At 38.8% G+C, this 21,001-nt stretch overlaps 1 protein-coding gene across 7 annotated transcripts in view; it reads right to left on the reverse strand.

Moving 5' to 3' along the window:
• Obsc (Obscurin) overlaps positions 1–21,001 on the reverse strand; it is a 45,881-nt gene that overhangs the window by 8,957 nt on the left and 15,923 nt on the right. For 2 of the 7 annotated variants that reach the window (XM_069126518.1, XM_069126512.1), the window contains 20 exons: positions 20,641–20,750; positions 18,634–18,795; positions 15,329–15,451; positions 15,099–15,269; positions 13,961–14,042; positions 13,778–13,873; positions 10,531–10,623; positions 8,511–8,675; positions 8,280–8,417; positions 7,448–7,976; positions 7,022–7,225; positions 6,745–6,783; positions 5,732–5,977; positions 5,511–5,652; positions 5,033–5,424; positions 3,933–4,837; positions 3,233–3,812; positions 2,441–2,593; positions 1,789–1,893; positions 350–1,240 (listed from right to left, as the gene is read on the reverse strand). In XM_069126518.1, the coding sequence (XP_068982619.1) occupies positions 350–1,240; positions 1,789–1,893; positions 2,441–2,593; positions 3,233–3,812; positions 3,933–4,837; positions 5,033–5,424; positions 5,511–5,652; positions 5,732–5,977; positions 6,745–6,783; positions 7,022–7,225; positions 7,448–7,976; positions 8,280–8,417; positions 8,511–8,675; positions 10,531–10,623; positions 13,778–13,873; positions 13,961–14,042; positions 15,099–15,269; positions 15,329–15,451; positions 18,634–18,795; positions 20,641–20,750 (5,326 nt within the window). The remainder of the gene's footprint in view (positions 1–349; positions 1,241–1,788; positions 1,894–2,440; positions 2,594–3,232; positions 3,813–3,932; positions 4,838–5,032; positions 5,425–5,510; positions 5,653–5,731; positions 5,978–6,744; positions 6,784–7,021; positions 7,226–7,447; positions 7,977–8,279; positions 8,418–8,510; positions 8,676–10,530; positions 10,624–13,777; positions 13,874–13,960; positions 14,043–15,098; positions 15,270–15,328; positions 15,452–18,633; positions 18,796–20,640; positions 20,751–21,001) is intronic. The other 5 variants (XM_069126513.1, XM_069126515.1, XM_069126514.1 and 2 more) reach the window with 5 other exon arrangements.

Here is a 21,001-nt window from a genome sequence, read left to right on the forward strand (position 1 = left end):
CCGACAAAATTTAATGCTTCTTCTTGTATCATAATTTTAGTGCAACGAAGAATATAAACGGTAAAATGAAAAAATAAAAAATAATATTAAATGATTCTCGAGAAGGATTAAACTTTGTTACGCGCTTCGTCAGGTGTTCACATGCAAAGGCAACATACATATGATGATTCGATATGATTAACACAAAGCTTGAAAGAGATTACACAGAGACAAACAAGGAAAACACAGGAACAATGCTGGAAGCGTGTAAAAAGAATGCCAGAAGAACGCTGCGAATATTCGATCTTAGACTCTGTCGATCTGCCAAAACGGATGCGTTCGAGCAGCCGATGGAGCAATTCGGTCGTACCTGAGTCTCTGGAGGATTCTTTTTCAAGGATATCGTCCAAAACGCTGCGCTGCCGTTTAACACGATCTAGAAGAGCCTCGAGCTCTTCGTCGACCTCTTCATCACCGCTTTGAGCAGCCTTCAACGCGCTCTCCCTTGATACCGATCTTTCCAACATTTTCTTCGATTCCGTCGAGTCCATTCTCTCTATTTTCGAGCTCTGTCTCGAAAGTCCATTTTGTACAGATCCTCGACGCTCTTCCACGTTCGTCTCGACAACTTTCTCCGCGGTCGAATTCACTCGTTCGATCTTTTGCTTCATCAACTTGCTTTCCTCGATAGTAGGAGTCTGTGGTTGCTCTAGCTCCACGGAGGACATCTTCCTGAAAGAACCACCGTTCTCAAGGACAGCGGATCGAGGTAGCTTTACGTTTTCCTGTGTCAATTTCTCCGATGGTAACTCTTCCAGAGACCGTTCCTCCATGATGGTTTCCGTGATTAACGAAGCTCTGTAAGGTTTCGCGTCGTCTAGGACCTTTTCATCAGGCAGACGGCTGTTACTATTGAACTCTTCGTAGGATCCATTCGTCAACTTCACGTCTTCGGATAATTCAGCGCACAGCATCACGTCCTCGGTGCTGACGTCTCTTGAAATCGCCTTCAGAGTCGACTCGTCATCCGAAACAGAAACGATCGACACACCACGGTTTACCTGAAGCCTCGACCTGTTATCCTCGCTGTTCTCCGAGAATTCCTCGATCAACACGCCGTTCTGTGGTTTCTGGACGGATTCTTCTTGCACGCTGTAGCTATAGGTGGCAATCTCTTCGACGCCAGGACCGTCCGTGTTCGTTTCCTGGCACTCGACCTTTGTCGCGGTCATCTTGCTGATCGTGTGGCTCTCGTCGGGACCTGTGAACGCTTGGACTGGTCACAACAGCTCTTTTGACTACTACCTACTAGAGAGCAGAGACGATCCGTGCTACTCGACGATTTTCGCGACGATCTGTCTCCTCTGATCTGTAGAGGAGCTATAGCCACTCGAAAGCAGTTTCACTTTGATCGAGGCTCGTGAAATCTCTGGTCGGTGTGGCGTTATTTTATGCTCTCGTGCGTACGGATTTTGTGACTGACGTGGAAGATTTTATTCGAAATTGAATCGCATATCGATTTTATAGAAATTTTTGTGGTAAACGAAAATGGTAAATATTCAAGCTACATCTTTTGTTTGGATATTCTTATAGCACATAGGAAATGAAATAGAATCTTTGCTTCTCAATATGTTTATATGAATCGTTCAGAAGCTGCAGAAGATTAAGTTTGTCAAAATAATTGTTACTTAGTATCGTAATTTTTGTTTTAATTATTTTCTGAATTAAGTCAATCACAAAATTCCCGTTTACGACGATGGTTACATGAATGTAAATAGCGAGTAGTTGTTCAGCGTGTGCGAAATTTACCTGTGAGTATAGCTTCGTGGGTCGTCGTGGAGGCCACGGAGATCGTGATCGTTTCACCCTGGCCCCGTATTACTTGGACGCTTTGTTTCTCCAGTTTCACTCGACCTGAATTTATCAGACATGTTTTTTGGGCTACGATTCTACGTCTACGATTAATCAGCCATCGTTTTAACATCAATTAGCATATCGGCAAGGCTATTCGTATCTTTTTATATCTTGCCTTTCGATCGTGTCAGCGATACAAAATTAAGCTCCTATCGCAAGGATTTCGATGGATTAGAAAAAGGAAAAAAAAAACTATATACGTATATGATGTTAACAGAAAAAAGAGGATATAACGAAGCTCGCTTGCTTTGCGTCTTAAATGTATACTCAAACACAAAACGCACTATTTTTATCTTTCTACTCCCTTGAATAGATTGAAAAAGGAAAAAGAACGACCAAAAAACGCGGCACGTTCTCTTGGAACGTTTCAAAAGTCTTACCAAAATCTTGCGACATCGCGTCGATTGCAGAAGACAGATATTTAGAGCTTTCAAGCGTTTCAATAGCAGACTGACTATATAAAATATTCTTTCCCTGTTACACTCTTTGTTATAGTGTTATCGATGATCGTTTGTTATCGTTTCGTTTCGACGATCGTTTTGATTACCTTCCGATCCGGATTCCTCCGCGTGTTCCTTCTTCGTTTCAATCTCCTCCTCCTCGACTTTCTGTGCTTTCGTTTCCTCTTCCTCGACGCTGATCTTTTCGACGGTCTCCTTCTTCATTTCCGTTTTTTCCTCCACGCTTTCTTCTGTTTTCGCTATAGAATTCATACATTTTGGGACTTTTTCAGAACACAATGTGATAGGGGACATAGATGAACTCTATGAAGATTCGCTACAAACGTATGAAATAGAATAGGCAACGCATGATAGTGACAGTAGTACAGGTGTACATACAAATACATCGTAAGAATGGTTTTCTTGGTTTTATCAGAAGAAAAAACAACAGAAAACACGGTAAACGTGAGATACATGTATAAGGGGACAGGTACAAGAGGATAAAGGCGCGAACAAAAGGTTCATGTCAGTGTCGGATTCGTGACTTGAGATTATTCTCTCTGTGTTTTAGAGATTATACTCGTCACATCGGTATGGACAACAAACCGAACATGAAACCGTACCTTTCCTTAAGTACTTACTGAATGTGGGGAAAATCGAACGCACGACGATTCGCTGGCAAGTTTCTCAAAAATGAAAATTGTATAGGGGTACGCGAGGCGTTTGATGAGCTGCCCCATCAATTCTGTTAATTCTGGAAAATTCTAACGTCAATAAGATCGAACTTCCCGATCGTCTTTTTGAATCTTTTTCTTGAATAAAGAACAGGAACGACGGAGCAGCGCAACAATCGAACCCTATTTTATTTATAGAATAAGAAAAGCTGTTTGGATTCTTACTCAATATCATAACTTTGCTCTTGCTAGTCACGTAGCCTAGCTCGTTTTCTGCTCGAACCTCGTAGATGCCTGCGTCTGAACCTTTCACTAAAGTCACCGTTAGATCGTAGTTCTCCTGTCGTTTGCTGTCCCTCGTAATTTTAATTCTCGCGTCCGTTGAAACCTCCTTGCCATCTTTGTACCATTTCACCTCGGGATCTGGCGTACCGGATACTTCGAAGATCAGTTTCAATGTATCGCCTTCGTTGATTCTTTGGTCGACGAGTTTCTTCAACAATTTTGGTCTGGTGTTCACGATTAACATAGAACTGCTTTTGACTTCACCAAATTCGTTCTTCAATTTGCAAGTGTACGTTCCTTTCATTTCAGCCTTAACTTCGGACATGATTAACTTGACGAAATTGCCTTCCTCCGTGCGAACATAGTCTTTTTTCTTTTCTGTGATCTCCATGTCGCCGATATACCAATGGACGCTCGGTTTTGGGCATCCACCGACTTCTACTTTGAACTCGATGTTCTTCGTGCCTTCGTTGACTGTGACGTCGTACATTTTCGTTTTGAATCGTGGAAGACCATTCACCTGGAAAACGAGAAATGATTGTGATTATTCTAAGCGTCGTAAATTAAGTATGAAAAATAGTAATCTTCTCTTATTTAAAAAATAGTTAATATCATTTAAAAGCGACGCTGTTCTATTCACCTGGATCACAGTTTCATCAGTGACAGTTCCATGATCGGAGGAGATTTCCGCCTTGTAATCTCCTGCGTCCTCGCTTACTATACCAGTGATCTTTAAAATGAATGTCTTGCCCTGCTGAATCATTTTTATGCGACTGTCTTCAACAAGCAGTTCTCCATCTCTGTACCATTTAATATTAGGTGGCATCAGTGAGTCCACATCTATGGACAAAGTAAGATTGCCTTTTTGATCTAAAATTTGTGGTTCGCCTAATCCTTTCGTGATCTTCGGTGGACTTAATACTTTTAGCTTCCAAATTTCTGTCGTCTGATTCACTTCATTCCGTGCAACAATCGAGTAGGAACCAGCATCGTCCAAACGAGCGTTTCTTATTGTTAACTTATAAGTTTCGTTGCCTTCTTTAATGATACTTATACGACTGTCTTCCCGTAGTTCTTGGCCATCTTTGTACCATTTAACTTCTGGTGCTGGCGTGGCTTCGATTTGCACTAGCATCGTCAACGTTTCATCGATGATCACAGACATGTCAGTTTGCTTTTTCGTGATTTTTGGCGCAGACTTCACGATCAGCTCGATCTGAGTGGTATCTTCGCCTAATTCGTTCTTTGCTTTGATGGTGTAGGTGCCTGCATCCTTGGCAGTGACGTTCTTGATCACCAAGGACATAGATTCTTCATCCTCCCAAAGGTACTTATATCTTCCACCAGCAACGATTTCTTCTCCATCTTTGCTCCATTTGATATCTGGTTTTGGATATCCTCTGATTTGTAGTTCCAACATGGCAGATCCGCCGGCACTTACTTCCGAATGTCTGGCTTCTGAACACAGTTTTGGCTTTTCTGGATCTTTCAGCAGCTGGTTTACCGCGCCTTGCACCGTTAGTTCTGCGCTGCAGCTAATGTTACCTGAGTTTTGAGTTTTTTAAATTAATACATCAGATCATCTACATATATATTATTATTATTATGATATTTATATGCTTCTGAAGATATTTTTTGGAGCATAATTGGTCATTTGAAGATCATGTCGTGGTCGTGTCATATAACATGGACGTTTAGAGTCTAAGAAACCTATGAAATTATTAAAAAATGGATTATTACCTGTACTGGTTTGCGCGACGCAAGTGTAAAGACCAGCATCCTCAGGTTTGACATGCTGGAATACTAAAGCCAAGGTGTCTTCGTTGTCTTTAAACAGCACCTTGAAGCGTTCTTCTGGGTCGAAAGGCTTTCCATCGCGTAACCAGGTGAACTGGGGTTCCATGCCAGGTTCGAGGAAGTCTTCAGGAAGGTATAACATTTTTTCATCTGATACAGTTACAGTCGCCTCGCAGGAAGCTTCTCCAAATCGATTCTTCGCGGTGCATGAATATTTGCCAGCGTCTTGCTTTTGGACGTCCGCGATTACTAACTCGTAGAAACCTTTGTCCGCCTGTTCGGTGACGATCTTTACACGTGGATGATTCACATCGATTAAAACATCGTCTTTGAAGCTGTATTAAAAACAAATTAAAAGACATAAACTAAACACATTCTTCGAATATCATTCTTTGTTTACAACTGACAAAATAGAGCTTACAATTTCATCTCAGGATTAGGATCTCCTTTCACTTTCACCATGAAACGCAGATAAGTATTTTCCAAGAGTTCCGTGTCCTTTAATCGTACCAAGAAGATTGGTGCATTAGCTTCTGCTCTTGCTTTTTTCTCTTCAGGGGTCACTAAAATTAATAAAAAAAACAATTTTTAATTTTTACATGGTGCTTTATCTATTATAGCATGTAAATATCATAAACGTACGTTTTTGTACAATAAGTTGAGCGGTGCAAGTAGCCTGGCCTTCACTGTTCATAGCTCTAGCGATGTAAATGCCAGAATCCGACTCGAGAACGTTCTGAAGCTGAAGTTTGAAGGTTTTTCCAGTCGCAGAGGCTGTTAGACGATCTGCTAATCTATCATCCAATGGTTTGTTGTCCTTTAGCCATTGCACTCTTGTTGTTGCATCGGTGTGCAATAGAGTGCACTCGAAAGAAGTCGTTTCTCCAGCTATGTAAAGCAATAATTCATAAAATTGTTAAAAAGTATTGATGAATGAAACACAAGGCAAATTGTTATCGTACATTTAGTTGAAAAATGTATATACAATATGGTACAGTCAAAAATACTTGATCTTTATACAAAAAAATTGTAGGGGTTCCCATCGGATATAACAGTGTCTAGAACTGAAGTAATTCTTGTTGCGTTCATATGCAAGAACGGAGGAGGGAGACTACTATAAAATTTACAAAATGTGTGTATCGAATATCTCACAAATGTTTAGTATTTCACAAATTTGTGTATTTATACTTCATTTTGTCTGGCTGATGATCGGAAGCGTGTTGTGTGTGTAATGTGCTTTTCCTATATAAAAAAATTTCTATATAAAATAAAATACGTATAAGAAAGAAGATAATACAGCAACCACAGAAAGAACAGCTATTTGAAAAATGTAGACAATAAAGCAGATCGTGTTAAATCGTCAAGTGTGCCAGTGTTCTAAGATATAAAAAGAGGAAAATATGAAAATGTGAAGTGTAACGTGAGTCTGTGATGTATTTTCGTGAATGATAGACAACATCTAGGATTAATTTGAAGCTTGACCAACCGCCTAGTGGAATGTGTTGAAGCAATTTTACTCAGCTGGCTAGAAGAAAAAATACAAGAAGAAGAACAAAGTAGAAACTATTCTTGATACAGTATGACAGAAGATTGATAGAAAAAAATGTGCAATACAGTGGATGATCAGAAAGTAGTCAAATTCTGTGTCACTTTACCTACGGCGTGTATCAATTCCACGTTATTTTCTGGTATCGCTAGAACAGTAAAAATGGATCTTATGTCACCCGTTCGAGCAAACTTCCTTTACTTGTAATCGCATACTTTCATTCTCCATTGATAATCTATTGATCGTATTCCAGTGAATTTTTAAAATCTAGTACCGATTATACATATTCTTGAAGCCTTTATATGTTATTTATTTTTTAGTTACGAACTACTCTACATCTCTTAACTATATCTCGACTATATCTACTTTCACATCTGATCACTTACGTTCAACGTTGGATCCCTCGAGAGTCTTGACAAACGCAGGTTTTCCTATTCCACTACCACTCTCGATCTTTTTGGTGTCCGACCTGGTTTCTACCGCACTGCCGCCGGCTTGATAAGTACTGGAGCTCGCCTCCATCCTTACTGCACTGCTCATGGACGATTCCATGTATGCCGCACTCTGGCTACTGGATACTGAAGAATACTCTTCACAGGTAAATATAAACAACTATTAATAATCAATCCAAAGGAATCACTTCAATTGTTAAGATTCTTAGAATCTTCTGAAGTTAGATTTTCCTTGTATGCTTAAAACCTTATGTGTGAATTGATAGAAATTTTACTTAAAACAATTCATTACAACTATTCTGTTCTTTTTAAAGAAACAAAAACTTCTCGATGAATCTAATAAAACTACTCGTTCTTTACCTTCGACAACTTTCGAAGAGCTGCTGAATCGGCTGGAAGAATATCTTCGAGACATGTCTGCACCTTCTTCCTCAACTTTAGCTTTCTCCGGATTTCCTGGATTGTCTTTCTTCTTTTCGTCGGGATTTGGTCCCGGATTTGCTTTTTCTGGTCCTGGGTTTGCTTCTGCCTTCTTTGGTCCTGGATTACCCTCTGAAGGTTTTGGTCCTGGATTAGCCTCTGAAGGTTTTGGTCCTGGATTAGCCTCTGAAGGTTTTGGTCCTGGGTTTGCTGCTGCCTTCTGAGGACTACCTGGATTTCCTTTAATTTCCTCCTTGATTTCTGGCACTTCTGTTAGTTGTAAGTCATCTGCAGCGTGTTCAGCGAGTGCCACTACGTCACTCGCGTACTGTCGAATTTCTTTCAGCCAGTAGGCCTTCACTAGATCCTTATGGGCTACTAACGTAATGGGGTAGGCTGAGCTCGCTGGATTGTGTAGTTCGAAAGACCGTATGTCACCTGGATGGTCCTTCACCTCTACTTCCGGTAGCTGAGATTGACATTACATGATAAGTAGATAAATAGAATAATGGATGATTCTTTATCATAATTAGTCTTATTGTTAATTACCCTAGCCGGGGTATAATTTCTTTATAGAGACCATATTGATTCCAATAACTTCTTTACTCTAGGGATTTTACTCTATTTTTTTTTACATGTTATTTAATTTCCATCAAAAATAATTCTATTATATATATTTATACTTACAAGTTATGATTTGCCTTTAATAACTTGTAATTTCATAATCATTGAAGTTTCTGATTAAGGAAGATTACTAAGGGTGAATACTCACTCGAATAATGTCTTTGAGGACGAAGACCGATCTGTCTTCCGATATTCGTCTGACTTTGCAGACGAGTATACGAGCCTTAAAGAGGAACAGATACCTTTCCTTGCTCTTACCGTCCTTGTCAATCACCGTGTACCACTCCTGTCAATCGCATATCACATGTTACGGCAATTTATCAAAGTATATACTCTAATATGATCACGATCAATAAGAGTCCACTTGAAATATACTGACGTGTGTGAGTAATCTGCCAAGTTTGTGAATATTTCCTTTATACCCTTCGATATTGCTTATGAACTTATTGTCTGTCGCCCTATGAGGGATACCTAGCATCAACTCCAAGGCCTTTTGGAGGTCGTCGCAGTTTTCGCCTAGTCGGGTCGAATACTTCACCAGCTCCTGCAAACATCATTTAAATCATGCAGAAATCTGTTGGAAGTTTTCGAATATAAAACGGATGCTATTCATCTCTTGCAATTTTTCCAATTAAAATGTTTGCAAAGTGAGTCGAAAATACATCATAGTTTCAAACTGAAATTAATAGTATTGAGTTCACGAGCGGTTGAAGACTAATTTTCCATTTGTTCAGTTCAATAGATCTCGCGTGCGGTTTTTCTATGACAGAGAGGCGGCGGGAAAGATAACACGTCGTGAAGATGACCCGTTTTTAGCTCGCTAAATCCGTACTGCGCCCACTCGTTCCAACACTACGACGAAACGCTCTGTTGCGGCATTGCAACTATACCACGACGAACTTTGTGACTTCCCTTGATCTATATCCAAGCGTACCGTATCATGGAAGTGAAACGATGCCATTCAGGTCGATCGAATATTCGACAGGTCTCGAGCGCAGATGTCATCGGATACGGTAGCTTACCAAATGTTCCAACAATTGTAGAAATCCTTTATGAATATATTATGTGCGTTGATCGAGTATGACAGTCTCGTTGCAGCGCTAATCTCAAATTATTTCGCATAAAAAATTCCAAAATATTCCGCATAAAAAATTCCAAAATATTTCGCATAACACATACGATATAAGCATAAAAGTTTTCATGGTAACTGTCCAAGTACTTTCGTAAGCCACTACATAACATGAAAATAGAGTCTTCTTCATACATTTTATCTTTGCAAAATAATTCTCCGATCATTTCGGATAGAATTGTTCGAATTACCTTCTCACAAATACCACGGACGAAGTCTCAAGCTGCATTGAACTATCTCGAACAGGTTTGAAGATATTTGAAAAATAGTTTAACTCAGTCGCGTTACGTCCTCAGCGCCTCTCGTCACCTTTATGTTCCGGGCAACCGGCCCAGACCAATTTGTGGCTTAAGCCAAAGGTTTAAGGTAACAAACCAAGATTATATGTACGAGCAATAACACGATCGCTATCGATCACGTGCAATCTATTCTTCCGTGCCATTTCACGCGATCCTCTCGATCAAAGTTGTCCACCGAGTTTAATTATTTTCTTTCGTTTTCTTATTATTTTGCGGAGATGACATTCAAATTTTTGAGGAAAGAGCGTCTGAAATAATAATTATTCGTTTGGAATGCGTTTTCAAGGCGAATCGGGAAGTATTTTAGCGCCGGGCTAATTTTATCTGACAGATTGAAATTTCGACGCGGATATAGGTCACGTGCGGATTCTACAGGTCGTCGTGTCTCGCGTCACCAGTAGGTCGATTTTTCCGTTTATAGATATCAACGTAATACAAAAGTTTTCCTCTCTCTCTATCTCTCTCAATTTCTTATTCCAGTGAAAATAGAACCAAGAAACACGTGTATGAAATAAAAGAGAAACTAGAAACACGATGTAGGAATTCGGTGATTCACTTTCTTCTCTGCTGTTACAACAAAACGGAGAAAATAGAAAACGACGTATAACGAACGTTTCTCGCTATTTTTCATTGTCCCGACAGTTTATCAAAAGCGTCGAATTTATCGCCGAGCGTCTAATAAACGTGTTTAAATACGTTTAAGTATTTGAACTATGTTCGAAACGATATCATGTGTTCATCGAGTGTTCTATCGAATTTCAGCGAAAACTTTATACGAAAATCAGCGATGCGGGTGCAAGTTCGTGCAAAACTGCTGGAATGCTTTCAAAAGATACACTAGCCATGCTGTATTTCTGTCATAACACCCTTGAAATGTATTTTCGATCTGGATCCGCGTTAACAATCTTCCGCCATTCAGCGCGAGATTTCGTAAAGAATGGATGAAAAAGCGGGTTAAAGAGCAACGTTACCTTGAGCAGGAGCTGGTAGTCGTTTATGCGTTGTATCGGAAGTTTCAAGTGTTCCGATAGGCTTTTGTCGTCACGGAGAGTCTGGCTCAGCTCCTGTAAATAATTATATTTTTCCAAACTTTATTCTACTTCGTTTTAAATAAGATGTTACGCAAAAATATTGTCCTAAGATTTTTGTATATTTTAAACACGTTAAGAAGTTCAAAACGTTCAAGATTCTTAAACACAGGCGTGAAGGGTTGAAAATATTATTTTTTCCAAATTTGAAAATATTATTCGTTCAAGATCGTTCATCGTGGAGAGAAGATAAGAGATCGATCGAAGATTGTCAATTTTAGTTTCTCATCGTAGAACACCGAATTGTTCGACGCCGTAATTCGACACCAGGATGAAGAGACGCGTATTTTTGGATGCGACTGGATTTTCCACGCAACTATTATATTTCCTATCGATCAGCTTAGGCAAATCTAGCGATATAGGAGTTATATATCATCCACCAAGGTGAAGAATATTTTTGATTAATAATTTATTGATGGTTATCACGCATCTTTGCTACTCTATTCGAAACTCCATAACTTACGTGTCTCCTACTATCGAAAATTCCAAGTAAATCATCTGTCACATGTATCACTGACACTGTATCGATTAAATTAAACAAATTTCGTAACAAAATGTCTATATCGATCTTCACAGTATCGAAGCATTTACAAGCAAAGACGAAGTAATTCCAAAAATCATCTTGAAGGCACAAAATATTTCAAGGAATCGGAAAGACCTTGTCTATAAAAATGATAAAAAATCTTGTTCACCAAAGAATAAAATTCCTATAGAATCGTAAGTATTCGAAGGAAAGTGGTTCACCAACCAAGAAGTTGCAAGGTCCACGTTGAAAAAAATTGTAGAGGGACGGTGGAAGGGCTGACGCACCTTAACGAAGGTCAAGGGAGGTAAACACCGTTGTTCGTGTTTCGAGTCGTTGGTTCGAAGAGGACACCGTGGCTGGTCGCAGACTGGACCAGGTCTCTGCTCTTCCACCGATCCTCTTCCTCGAGGGGGATCCACAGTCGGTGGTTACCGAAAAACATTAGTCGGGAGACCAATACAGCCACGGCTATACTTAGACGCCGCACCGGACGAACTCGTGGACTGACCACGCACAAAAACAACGTGAACAGTTCTATAGATCGTCGAGAACTTTTGCTTCACACGCACTATTCTGATCTTCTTCCAGAAACTAGGAAGAAGACAGAGAATCTTCTTTGCTTTTGACGTAATTGACTTGTGCGTGGAATTCTGAGGATTCAATTTGATTTTTTGATGCGTGGAAGAGACGTTTAGTGAACGATGTTGGCATACAATAATTCTTTTTGAAAGATTAAATTGGAAAAGTGGAATGCATTTCTTTGTACGACCTTTCGTTTTTGAAGAAACAGAATTGGAAAATCCACGGTGTCCTTAGAACGTATACTTATTGCGTGCAGTATAAAAATGGTATATCTCGATTTAAGTTATACGCATTGTTTTACTATTTATAAATTCTGTAAACAATCTTGCATACGTATGTTTCAGTGTGTAGAAACCTCTTCTGTTTTTCTTCTCATTAAAAGAATTTGTTAATTTAAGATTACAATCTTCTACCACTGTGACGATTAGATACTGCGAAGAACATATTCGTATAGTAAATTAAAAAATCAAAGGGTAAATTCAGAGAATGGAAATAAATGAACGGAGTGGAAAAACTTTTGTCATCGAGTGTTTTAGTCTTAAAATGAATCAACATATAAACATATAATTCCTTATTTCTCAAACATATCTTCTAGGATGGTAATAAGGGTAAATCAAATTAGAAAGAGAAACTTGTGGACAAGTTCGAGTGTTACAAGTACAAGTAAGATACGAGAAACCCTAATGCACCTAAGATGTTTCACTTTGAAATCGGACACGTTCGGCAAGGTAATATCGTGCAATCTAATTTTAATTTCGGGTCATTAAATGATATTCATACACGACAGCTATATCGTGTGAAAATCTCGCGGTGGTCTTGAGTCAAGTTCTAGAAATAACGGGGCGAATCACGAGAAAAAAGCGAGCAGCATACTTGAAATAATAAAATACTCTAATACATTATGCGTAGTATACCACCTACGTTTGCGTGTTGGATCATCGCTCTTTTATTAATTTCAAAACGAAAACTTTCTTCTGTTACTAATCATCAAGTTTTCGATGTTCTAAAATTCGAATCAAGAGTCAAAGTTCGCTCTCATAAACATTTTTATCTAGATTGCGGATATTTGTTTACATAATTTCATATTTCTATAGATGTAATTAAAATGAAATCTAAATAGAAAGAAAAGAAGGAATGTAAAGGCATGCTAATAAATTTTGAAACAAGAATACAGTACAATTCGAAGATCCATTGGACCGACGATGTACAGCTGAGACACTCGAGGCGTGCGATTCGTTTTTTCGTCGAGCAGAGATTACGCTGGCTGCTGTCATCGTGTAATGACAGCAACGGTGACGTCGTCAGCCGATAACGTGACCACTTTCTTCCTTTTCTTTTCGTGGCACGCGTCTCGCCGCGAGTCTATCGTGCATAAGTAAGAGGAGCGAAAGATGTTCTGTCCGTTAAGAATAAACCAAGCTATTTCGAGGGCTGGATAGACGCCCGCTTACCCCCGCTCGTTATGTAATTGCGAAATTTTCTTCGATTCATGCAAACGCGTGCTTCAGTCATGGAAAATCCTTGAACTCTGATCCTCATTTCGATTACGTTGTCCTTTATTATGTCAAAGATGGTCTATAAAAAAATAATTCTTTTTCTTTAAAAAAAAAAAAGAGGAAAAAAGTAAGTAAAGTATGAAAGGTGAAAAGAGCAGCGCGACGATGTTTTATAAATAGTAGGAGTTTACGTTCTTACTTATGGAGAGTAATCTTAAATTATCAAAATGCGTAGAACTATCTATAGAACATGTCAGTAAAATTGTCATAACCGAATTATATTTGGAGCAAACGTTATTATCGACGTTGGCGTCGCGACGCCAAACTACGATGTCGATGAACAGGAATCTTTTTTACCATCCGGCTCTCTACTATGAGTAGAATAAGTCCATTTTACACGTCTGTTATTCGTAATTTTCGCTCTTGAGTTAACAATAATGCGTCAGTGAATCGTATTTAATAATTGAGTTTCTTTTATCATCAGATTATAGAGATATTTTACTGAATCTTTAATTAAGTGACTGACCTCAAAGTAATCTCGTACCGCGTCGTTCATCTGAAGGAACTCCTGAGCCGCCGGTTCGTCTCTGCAGTAAGCCACATGTTTGTCGAAATCCCTTTCCTGAAGCCACGAATAATTTAAACATCAAATTCGATAAAAGTCTTTACAGCATATTAAGATATACTTCAGCAAGATTTTCAAACTTACCAATCGCAGAAAAGTCTTCCCCAGCATACGTGGCTGATCCGCATAATACTTAACACCCTCGATCAACACCCTGCCGAACGATCTAAGTAAGGTACCGATTAATTTTCACGCTAAAAACACACCATGCCTACGTGCTGAAGGCTGCGCCCTTCTTGGCTTCTTTTTTCAGTGCGACATATAGGGTGCAACAACATTAAGTTACGTCCATTAATCCTCCATGATTTAATTACGCTAATATAGTTTCTTCTATGCTGAGATTAATCCACGAAAAGTTACGTCCAGTGGGAGGTCATGAAATGATGATTAATTAATATTGGGACGGGGCACGAGTGAATTAATACATATTTTATTTTCTAGTTGGGCTAGTAGGGATAAGAATCGAATTTTCTTTAACGAGAAACGCCATGATTAGAGACGGCCGTTCAGTGAAATCATTCTTCCTTATAATGACTGACTATGGACGAAATACTCTACTGAAACATCGGACTCGACGCAAATATTACGCGTGAAATCACTCTCCTTATATCTTCCGACTATGACGACGCACTTTATTGAGAAGTTGATTCAAGGAATATACCGCGTGTTTCAATGATAATACATATTCTTATAACGAAATATACTTTTGGAAGAATGAATTGACACTGGCAGAGTCAATCGAAGCGTGCTCATAAAACGATGATAGGAGGGTGCTCAAAACTTTTGAAAAAGCAATACCTTGCTGAATTAAACATACAATAAAATTAACTGCCACGAAACACACGATCACACAAAGTATGCACATCGTTATCAGACTTACGTTGCTCACACATCGTTTCGCTAAAGAGAGAATAATGTCTTTGATGTCGATTTAATGACGAGCATGCGTGACGTGTCTTGTGTGTGCATGTGTTTCTTTTCGCTTTGATTCTAATGAAGAACGTCTGTCGTGAGTTGTCGCCATAGTTTGCGAGTAGACACTCGAATAACACTTGTGTCGGCTCAAATAACAACAAAGCAACGTAAAACGAGCTTGATATATCAAATGGAATTTGTAGAGAAAAATCGTGTCTCGTGTGGGGCCTTTGTAACGAATGTTCAATCCGATTGTGTCGCAGTGAATTTCTCCCCTTGGCCAACCTGGTTCATCGAGTATACGTACGTATTGTGGAAGTCGGCAATCTGCTTCAGATTTGTGAAGATGATATCTTTGTTGTCGCGTACGATCCGTGGAACATCCGGATTATCGAGGGGTTTCAAGTAACGTTCAACGACCTGTTGAAGATCTCTGCCAAATTCTTCCTCGGTTTCCACCAGTTCTTTCACTACAGCTCTAGAGAAATCGATCATTGATATACAAAGGATATTGTTAGAGAGGAAAGAATTACTTACTCTCGTCGATATTGAGAGTCTTCCGGTCCATGTCCAAGTGCTGAGTCCTCGCTGAGGGCCGTTTGCATCAAGATGGACATGGGCAGCCATCCTTCCCTTGAGTCTGCAGTACGAACATATACTCTGTAGAAACGAATTCTTTACTTAGAATATAGTCCTGTATACTTTCTTAATATACTAAGGTATGATATAAATCTTTAGATTTAGAAGTTAGGATATATTACCGACAGCGGAATTTATTGGTGAATTTAGAAATTAGTCGGCTGTGTTCTCCAATGTAAAAAACGACTAAATAAAGGATATCCAAATGTAGTTTGTTTCTGTATCAATTTTGGACATTCTTCATCTAATAGATATTTTCTATGATGTATAATTTTGTGCCAGGCACGTCAAGTTCATGCGGTTCATATATTTTTGCTTTTTGATATCGCAATATTCTAATTACTTCTAATAAAGAATAAATTTAATGTCATATGCATTCGATTAATTCGCAAGAATTCGAGGTAAATTTAGTCCAAACATATTCTCACCGCCGGTAGTATAATCGGTTCGCTTTAAATGGTATTGATAAATTCAAGGCTTAATGGATATAACAGGCCGCCAACAAATTTTGCGTTCCGCTGAATGAACGACGAATACGCATACAGAGAGGCCTGTCGCCTTAGTCATTAAACTTAAATTTAACTTTCCAACACCTACACATTTCTAACATCTAGCTATTCTTTATAATACATAACGAAGTATATTTTGATCTGTGCAAAGTTTCCTCTAATTAATCGCATCTTCCTCTATTTCTATCGCAGGAATAAGGAAGTCTTCCAAACGTTTCTGTTTGTCGCTCAAAATGTATCTTTTAATTTATCTAATCTTACATCTACGCAACAATTTCTGATAATGAACTTTTTCCTACTGCCAATCATTAATTTTCACGAAACTTTTACAGAAAGCAGTTTTCCAAAAAAATATTTCACCCATATCTTCTTTTAAGGAACGAAAAATGTATTTTCCTCGATATTTCAAAAACTGGTAGTCAATGTTAAGAAAATTGGTAGCTAACATTGGACAGGGAGAACTCTTTTCAGCGAGCCCTGAGTCGACTCGATCTCTTCGAAACAGACGTTTGGTTTATTATTTTATAAAGTGTAGGGAAATTCACAAAACGATACAAGTGAAACGATTTACGTCGTCAGGTAGATGTAGTAGATAGTAAATAATTCGCGATCCATTGAACGAGGTCGATGCCAAAGTGGCAAATCAAACTTTCCGCTTGAACCTCACCTTTACGCAAACCTATTTTCAGAACTGGCTGGTATTTCGCCTTCGTTGGAATCAAGCGTTTCTGACAGTCAAGTGGAGCCAGGCGTTATGCATTATGCAATTGGAATTTACTTTGATGCAATATTTAACGTCAAATCGATGGTGTGTTTTCTTAAACCTGACAGCTATTAGTGGCACGACAAGCGAATGCTCGTGTTCTCGTTGAATAGAACATCCTTGAGATTAGGTCAACGATATAACGTTACGTATTTTTCAAACTGATCACACCCTTTTAACCAATAATTTATAAGCACGTCGCACGATTTCGAATCTATCCTGGCTGACAGCCAATCATTGGTACCTTACAGACGTATCATCGGTTTTCGAGACATTCATAAACGTTTTATCTTCGTTAACGTCGTCTTAAATCATCGCGATCCGTAGATGACAGTCGAACGTACCAAAACAGAGACCGTAGGTATTAATACCGATTAATATTCCTTATTTTGTTGCAAATGAAACATAGATGAAAATTTAGATCTTTGAAAATCGTTGATTACTTTTGAAAAGTTTCAAATTCAGACGAAGGACAGTATTCTTCCATTTTTAACTCTTCCTTTCCGTTGTCGATTCTTATATATGGTTTAAAGAATTCTTGGGTTTTTAAATTTCACCTATGACATCTATTTAAACAATATTCAAAGTGTCTACAAATATTAAAAACTAGTTTCGAATCTTTTTCGAATTTCCGGAAGATTGAAATATTAAGATAATCGAAGATAAAATGAAATCCAAGAATTCTCAGGAATCTAACGAACCTAATAAGACAATCTTTGACATAAAAAGAATTTGAAGAGTTAAAAATATTTCTAACTTACTAACTTACTATTCATAACTTACTAACTTATTATTCATAACTTCGATAACTTGCATCTGAATAATAAAACGCGGAAATCAACGATCTCGAAGTGAAAGAGCAATAAAGGTGGTCGAAGATCCGCGTAATAAATGTTCGTGTAATAGAGGGTGCGTTTCCCCACGAAAAGCAAACAGTTCGTGCTTGATAATATCGTGACCACTTAAACAACCGTTTCCGTGTAATCTCAGGGGATGAAATACGATGAGTTCATTGGCTTCACCGTTAACATAATGTTTGGAGGCTACTATTTGACCGGAGCACCTGTCGTTGCTATAATTTCGTGCACGGATTTAGTCGTCCACGTAAATGCTCCTTTGCTTTGGATATTTCTTGTTCGATGGAAAATTTCCGCTTTCCATGCGTTTCATTTGCCTGTCACTCGTGGTTTTGATTTGGAAATTTAGATCTTTCGTTTGTATTTAGAGGTTGGTCACGCGTAAATTCAAATTATTTCGTCCAGGTGATCAGGCGATCGTACCAATAAATGTGAAAGCAACAGCTCCATTTAGTTTCTGAGTGGCTGTTGAAGAAACGTGATTTACTGAATAGGCTGCACCTGTTTGGCGTATATTTCAGTCACTCGTACACAGCTTTGAGGAACAGCGATGACGCGTCCTTGGCTCTTCCGAGTTCAATGCAGAATTGTTTCAAGTTGACGATTTCTATAGAACGTCTTCTTAGATTTATTTCTCTCATTGGTCGATGAAGATATTCAAATTCTCCTGCGCTTTGTGACTGTCGAATTTTTTTTGTAGTTAAATATGCGATTCCTCCAGATATTGCAGCGATCTGAACATACAAATTGAGAAGATTCGAACGACTTCGTGTTCGAAGGAGAGAAATGGTTTTACTTCTTCATCATTCTAGAATTCGTTTGATACGAACTCCTTCTTTTCATACTGATCTTCTCCAGCTACAATCTCATCGTATCCTCTTTGCTTCTCCCAAAACTCAATATCATCGTACAACTATTAATATTTCTTTTCTATAAAAAGTTGAAAGCATGTATTTTTTTGTACCTGATATCAGAAATGCAGAAAATCTCGAAATAAAGAGATAATTATTTTCTGAATCGTTTATTCTGAATTCCTCGTCATCTTACGACACAGTCAAAGGGCTGATACTTTACCTCTGGAAGCTGCTGTCCGAGGAGAATCTCGGGATGCTTCTAGCACGGGGATCTGCGTACTTTCGACGGGGTCGAACCGACAATTTGTGCCAGGCAGCGGAATTGTCCAACATTTCGCTGATCTCGCCACCGATTTCCAGATCAGGATCCAACTTGATCTTTCTATAACACGTTCAAACGTGTACACAGTGAGATAGCCCCGTCCATCGCGCTCCCTTTCTTATTTTATTTGCAGCTTCATGCAGACTAAACATCATTTTCCATTAACCGAAGCGAATTAGCGTGTTCGTTAAATGAAAAGCAAGATCTCGTTGCAACGGGCTCAACCTCGTTTAGATCGTCAGGCATTTGCGGTTTCTTTGTTACTTGGTTTGCTCAGCGTATTTATAGCGTGTACAAGCGAAGACAATTCAAGATCGTGTTTCCACCGTTGTGTTCTATTGTCAAAAACAGTTTGATTATTTTAGACTGGAGGGAGGGGGAGGGGGAAGAAAAGCGATGCAACATCACTATGGGCTACATACTTTTACAGACGAATATTTATGCTTTCTGGCGATGTGTATTTTCTGTTATTCATTTTCTCTGAATCTTTGAATACCGTTATGGACCGCAATCAAAGTTCATTTTTAAATTGTCAAAATATTACATTGCGACGTATATAAAAGTTATGGATATGGAAAATGTAAATTTGCCGAAGCGCACAATGCAAAATCGCAACGACCTGACTATATCGAGCATTATTCTCGTCGTGCGACCCGTCGGGTCCGAAATTTTCCATTTGCCTCGTATCCAAGGCACTCGTCGACGTATTTTATAAACGCGAGAGAAACGCACCGGCGAAAACGCGTTTCGCGTAAAAATATCGCCGCGAAAATAAGCAAAGGGGAGACGTCCACGGAGTGATCTTTCACATTTGACACGTAAATTGAACGTGCCTTAATTTCTCCCTCGTGTCTTCAGCATTCGAATGCGTTTCTATTAATACACACGTGCAACGTTTGATCGTGCATTGTGCCGGAAAATCTTCCATCGAGCGTTTCCAGCTTATAATCAGAACACCATGTGATTTCGCTTCATTCTTTGTCAGAGGATCTCTTTATTTTCTCAACAATTTCCGTCGGCGATATTAGTTTCTTCTTTAAGAATTATAAGCGCGGGAGAAGAATTGTAGTAGCTCTTAGTCAGTTTGGAGTCCGTTTTAGCTATGTATGTTTATTTAGTTTTATAGAAACAACGGTGCACTCTTGCTCGCAAGTAACGATTAAGAATTAGTAGTTGGCAGTTATATTAAAGAAATCCGAAAATATATTATAACTATCTTTCTTCTAATATTGATTAAATGATTCATCGATACTCGATTGACGAAGAGTTTGTTGAAGTTGTGAGTTATATTAACAGAAAAGAAGAAAGATACGTATACTATGATATGCGACCACTTCTATACTTAAAATATTCTATCTACCATTCTAACAATTGAAGAAATCTAATATTTCCTCATCTTCTTTGTATCATCTTACTTTCTTCTTCAACTTTAAGTTTATTTCATAACAACTCATACAACTTATACAACCTATGTAGCTATATAATTTCAACATTAAAAATCGTCTTGGAAAATGAAAAAATTTTAGATTGAACATTTGAACTAAGAAGAAGGACGGTATTCCATCCAACACATGCAGCTTGTAAGCGTAACAACGTTGCAGTTAATTGCAGCCACTTTGATTCGCAACGCGCCACTGGATCGCTCGCCATTAATTAGAACAAAGTAAACTGCGTTTGGTAAAAGTGACAGATAGCACACGGTATCGGCATCGTTTGAACGCGTTAGACTATATACGACATGCGGCGATGATTATTTTCAGCCCGGGCGCACGTTGCGTACACGGAAATAGACTTTAAACGCGAACGAACGGTCGGACTTCGCGCGAAGTCAACGTTCCGCCAGCGAAACGATCGCGCAGAAATTTGTTTGTCCGTCGATTTTATGAAGCTGGAGGTTTCGCTTACTTGGCCGGGTCGGCGTACTCGAGCGCCTCGACGATGTCGCCGACGTTTACGGAGAATCCATCGGTCTCGCTTTTGTAGTCCTTCACCACGATGTAGTTGTCCGATGATTTCTGTAACAGCGCAATTTCGAAATGAATTTACTAAATGATCGATTTACTAAATGGTCGCGCGTTCTATAGTTTCCTACAGTTTGTTCCATCATGGTTCGGGTATATGAAATGTTTGGAAGTTTCGAAGAATATCTGTTTTCAAAGAAAGTAAACTTTTGGACGATCTTGTTTGCACAGTGACTCAATTCGAAATATTAATAGGACTTGTGAATTTTGTAGGTTGAAAATAGAAATAGTGGTTTCTAAAAAAC

The sequence above is a fragment of the Bombus flavifrons genome, chromosome 13, assembly GCF_040668555.2.
Source record: "Bombus flavifrons isolate JBK064 chromosome 13, iyBomFlav1_principal, whole genome shotgun sequence".
NCBI lineage: Eukaryota > Metazoa > Arthropoda > Insecta > Hymenoptera > Apidae > Bombus > Bombus flavifrons.